The sequence below is a fragment of the Musa acuminata genome, chromosome BXJ2-2, assembly GCF_036884655.1.
Source record: "Musa acuminata AAA Group cultivar baxijiao chromosome BXJ2-2, Cavendish_Baxijiao_AAA, whole genome shotgun sequence".
NCBI lineage: Eukaryota > Viridiplantae > Streptophyta > Magnoliopsida > Zingiberales > Musaceae > Musa > Musa acuminata.
The window spans coordinates 12,161,441-12,166,594 of record NC_088339.1 but is presented as its reverse complement, the minus strand read 5'-3'; the positions used below and the strand labels follow the sequence as shown (position 1 = coordinate 12,166,594).

At 38.4% G+C, this 5,154-nt stretch overlaps 1 protein-coding gene across 1 annotated transcript; it reads right to left on the bottom strand.

Annotated features, from left to right (window-relative positions):
• Positions 1–405: 405 nt before the first annotated feature.
• Positions 406–3,635, bottom strand: LOC135604760 (probable polygalacturonase). Its single transcript, XM_065094411.1, has 6 exons — positions 3,587–3,635; positions 3,131–3,493; positions 1,818–1,938; positions 1,370–1,544; positions 1,199–1,269; positions 406–1,109 (listed from the first exon to the last, which is right to left on the bottom strand). Exons 1-6 carry the CDS (start codon positions 3,611–3,613, stop codon positions 406–408), a joined length of 1,461 nt encoding a protein of 486 aa, XP_064950483.1. The 5' UTR covers positions 3,614–3,635.
• Between the last annotated feature and the right edge of the window lie 1,519 nt (positions 3,636–5,154).

The following is a 5,154-nucleotide window of genomic DNA, read 5'->3' as shown; positions in this document are numbered from 1 at the left end:
TAAATCGACCTGTCCTCTACAACATAGGGTGCTTACGTGGTATTTAAAAGTGAAGATACATTGGGTTATGAATTCAAATGTTAGGGATAAAATCAATCGTTTTAGTGACAATCATAAGTCATCCTCTCTTTGAAAAATTCATTTCTAACTATTCGTATCAAATAAAGAATATAACACTTCCAAGTTGAAGAAAAGTATTCAAATAAATAACATGTCTTATTTTTTCAATAATCCATATTTATAGCAATGAAATATTATTGGATATTTCATCTGCCTTTGTTCCTCCCAAGTATGATATATGATGAATTACATCTGCCTTTGTTCAAGGCAAACATTTTAATCTGCCAAGCTTCAGGACATCATAGGTTATGCCATTAAACCATGAGTTGTAGAAAGCATCTCAACTCATGGTTTGGCTCTCTGATAAGCACACTCCTCTAGCCCAACACCATTCACAGGTAGATCATCTTCAGGGAAGGGGCAATGCGTTATACGATCTGGATATTCCGGAATCTGCGCACAGGGAGTGGGCGTCACGTGACTCGATACGCCCTCCACGTCGGTGCAGTTCCAAATCGGCTTCTTCGACTTCACCACCTCCGCCGTCACATTGTAGATGCATATTCCGGTGAAGGGCGCGCCGGGAATCCCCTCCAGCTTCGCGGCCATGGTCACGTTCTCGGCCACCACGTTGCTGTAACTGATATTCTGCACCACCGGAATGGCTTTCGGATCAAATTTGTCGTCCGGGTGCTGCCCGTAGGTGCCCGTCATCCAGAAGACCCACTTCATTGTGTGCAGATTCATTCTTCTCACGAATATGTCCTTCACGTAAGCTCCCCTTCCGATGGTCGTCTTGATCCTGACGCCGGATTCGGAGTGGATGGCCGTGATGTCTTCGGCCCGGACATCTTGGATTCCTCCCGACATCTCGCTTCCCAGGGCGATGACAGCGCTCGTGGGGGAGATGCAGGTGAGCCGTCTGATCACTATGTGTTTGCTTGACATGTTGAATGCAATCCCGTACTCATCCCAACCGCTTTTAATGGCGATGCAGTCATCGCCTGAGACTATGTAGCAGTCCTCAATGCGGACATTGGAGGATGAGTCTGCGAAGAAGAGAGAAACCACCAAAAAGAATCAATCGAAACAGCAACATAGAATCTACAACCCAAGTAAATGTAGGTACGATATCCACCTGGATCGATCCCATCAGTGTTGGGAGAGTTGACCGGTGCAAGAATTGTGATGCCTGAGACGATTACGTGGCTGCACAGTGCATTCATTCACGTTAACATCAGATTGTAACAATAGAATGGAAAGCAAAAGAAGCCTTCAAGTGTTCTGAAAGTAGATTATTAATATAAACCTGCTGTACACTGGATGGACATTCCACGATGGAGAGTTAACCAATGTAATGTTGGAAATCAGCACTTGTTTGCAGTACATCAATTCAATGAGGTATCCACGAGTGTAATTGAGTTCTTTGTTACGGAACATTTTCCACCAGGTTTCACCTTGTCCATCGATAGTTCCATTATTCCCTAAAAATAACAATAAAACTTGTTAGCATCACAATCAAATTATATTCTGTTCCCCATCTATGATGCAAACAAGTTAGATGATGATATATATGTGTCTTCTTGTCAATCAAAGCACGCCAAAACATCATAAACTGAATTAAATATTATAGTTTTTGATTAAAAATAATTTTTTTATTAAATTTTAGGGGATCATGGAATGACAACACGACGCAGGCTTTATGAATTTAGAAGTAATGTGATAGAAGTACTGGAAATATGCAACGTATATACTACCTGTTATGACCACATCGGTTAGGTTATATCCCATGATGAGATTACTGTATCTACCCCCAGCCGCATCTCTTCCTCTACCGTAGGAGGGCAAAGGGTCAATGATCGGCCACTCGTTGATCTCCTGCATAAGCATATCACCAATTGTCTTAGTTGATGCAGATTGAACAAAAGAACATAGTATTAAAGCTTCTATTAGCTACCAATAAACAAAAAAAAAAAAAGATTATCCATGCAATTCATAAGCAATGTTGTCCAAGTTGCAGTGTGAGAAGCCATAAAATGGGATTGCAGAATAGAAATTTATGTTCTATAAGCTGCAGTTGAAATCTAACTTGTTCTCCCAAGTTTGTAGCATTAATAGAGTTTTGCTGTCTTCAGGAAACCCAATTAGCTACACAGATCTACAAGGTTTAGTAAAAAAGAAAACATTGAGAGATTGGATGACAGTACTCTTTCCTACAAAATATCAAAGAGAGAGTTTGTGTTTTGAGAGTCTAAATAGCAGTTTTGTGTTAGAAAGTCATCCGCCTAACTTTTAGACTGATGGTGGAGCCTAAAATTAATGTGAGGATAAGGTCCACACTGCATTCCATTCTTATGCTGGTTTCCTCGTATCCTTTCCTACCTTAAAGTTCTTACACGGAAAGAATGCCATTCTCAATTAAAACTTATTAATTTTGGAGTGTAATCTTCAAGATCTTGAAATTTGAAAGGAAATTTTTTATGTGAATTCTAATCCAAGATTATTGATGTTCAGATATGACATACAAGAGAAATAATAATAATAATAATAATAATAATAATAATAATAATAATAATAATAATAAAACAAAACAAATATTACTGTTTTCTTATTTTGAGAGATCAAAGTAGAGATACTAAATAGTCAAAAATCTACCATACAAATTGTAAATATTTCAGAAATTAATATTATCAAGACAAATTTAGATTTGTAGTGGCTTAGTTCACTTCTTTTCCCTCATCAGTCCAAAGCGGTGACTATGCAGATCGGATTAGACTTGTGAATTCTCCTTGGAGATGAGATGAAGGAAACGTTAGAATAGTATACACTCGCTATGTAACGTTCTGGTGGGGCTCACCAGTGACGAATCTATTCTTCATCGTCACCGTTCATCTGGCGAGAGCTGTCAGATGAACGGACTCGATGGGAAGGGCTACTAGCCATAATCACCACCGAGGATGATAGAGGCGATGGTAATGGCAAACAAGCCGTGAACAATTATGAACATGCACTCTACATCGAAATAGATGGAGGAGAAGGTGGGGGAAGGGGGCGGAGGAGGGAGGCGGACCTGAGTGGCGAGGATGACGGCGTCATGGTCGAGGAAGAGGGTGAAGTGGTCGGCGAGGTTGAAGGGCCCGGTGAGCCACCGGCCGGCCGGCACCACCAGCATCGCGCCGCCGTCGTACGCCACCTTACTGAGGTTGGCCACAGCCGCCGCAAAGGCCGCCGTGTTGGAGGTCACCCCGTCGCCCACCCCGCCGAAGTCCGTCAGGCTGGCCACGTGGGCCCGGCATCCTCTTGCCCCCGCCGCTGCGTAGTGGAAGGCTTCTAGCTCCGTCGCACCACCTGCCTGCCGGTGGTGGCGATGGCCCTCAGCGATCCCTATGAACGCCGTTGTTACCACCGTCCACAGCACTAAAATAATCAACACCTGCACGTAACCGAGAAAAGTTGGAGTTTGAAGGATTAAAGCTTTAAGATAGGATTACTAGGAAAAAGAAAAGAAAAGGAGAAGAGGTGTTACACGGAATATTGGCTGCGAGTGCTCCATTGTCAGAGAGATGTGTCGGAAACAGAATGCTTCCACGGCTCGGCTCTTGTTCTATATATAGAGAGAGATGGAGAGAGAGAGAGAGAGGAAGGCTAATTATAAATTATGTTATGTAATTAGTTAATTTCAGTATGTTGATTCGAGCTAATTATAGATTATTTATACTGCAAACTAGAGTATGCATAACTTTAGATAGTTATATTGTCCTTGATTGAAAATAACATGTTTGTTGAGACAGTCTGATCTTTCCTTTAAAATGTGATTTGTCCTACTCCAATGATATATTTTAGTTGACATATTATTGAGCAACACATAAGTCTTTTGTTACCACAATAATAAAATCGTAAAGTCTTAACCATTTGTACTTGACAAAAGCTATCATGAATTAATCTGTCTCTCTGCTCTAATAAACTTAAATGGATTGATTATCATCATATTAAGATTAATTTGTTTCAAGTTGGCCCTTATAGGCTTGTACAATGGTTGCTATGTTCTTACTCATGACAACAGACCTATTTGTTACCATTATAATATTTTCAGCCCTATTTGTTATCATTATAATGTTTTGGCTTGACCCTTTGGCATATTTTTTTTCTGAAATTATTGTTACTCTAACAATACATTGAACCATATCATGGGAATTTCTTTTTTAATTGGTTCTTACATATCTGATATAGTAGCCTTGTAACTAGTATCACATCCAACTAGGGTAAATTGTAAGATTATACCTTTGTAATACTTATTTTGTTTTATTGAACTTCCGAATCTAAGTCATCATATGAAAAAAGAATATAAAGAGTGAAAAAAGAGAATCTAGTTTTCTTTTTAGATTGATATATAGTGGGTTTTAGATTCGAAGATGGTGTCCATATAGATTTCATAAAGTTCTTTCCGGATGATATTGAAAGATATGCATTGTGGATCCGATATATTATTATTATTTAATTTTATTTCTGAATTATATTATTTTCATATTACATATAGCATATTACAGATTTTATGTTTACAATTGATATCAGAACCTAAGTTCTTAAGATTAAATACCTTAGATCTTTTATTTTCTAATTTATGATGCATAAATTATTCATGTATATTATCGATTTAAATTCTTATCTAAATGTGAAAAAAAAAATTTCATTTGTGCTCACATCATCTGATACAGTAGCCTTGTATAATATAGCATCTTTCCACAGGTCTTACATCAGATTCACCATTTTAACACTTTCATTTTTTGTTGGACTTCTATAATGTTTTATGTAGGATATATTTTATTGGCGAGACTGCCTTGCATGTTGATCCTTTTACTTAGCTTGTGATTAGATTGGATCTCCCAAGTTCTTCCTCCATGATAGGCATTCTTTTCTTCTTTCTTTGTGGCAATATCACTTTCGTTGAGAAGTTATGACATGATTCATTTTTATGTTTTAGTTTAAATTTATTTTTCTTTCTTGCCTACATCATGATTCTTACCTGGCTTTCTTGACTAACATTATTGGCCTCTACAGTACTTCTTAAAAAATTTTAAAATTTATTAATATTCT

Bases quoted from the DNA above. Each gene is read 5' to 3' on its own strand.
- LOC135604760 (XM_065094411.1), bottom strand. From the start codon at position 3,613: ATGGAGCACTCGCAGCCAATATTCCGT. The intron at 1,939-3,130 runs GTCCGCCTCCCT...ATGCTTATGCAG, and splicing joins CCGTCATCCTCGCCACTCAG to GAGATCAACGAGTGGCCGAT. The intron at 1,545-1,817 runs GTAGTATATACG...TGTTATTTTTAG, and splicing joins AACCGATGTGGTCATAACAG to GGAATAATGGAACTATCGAT.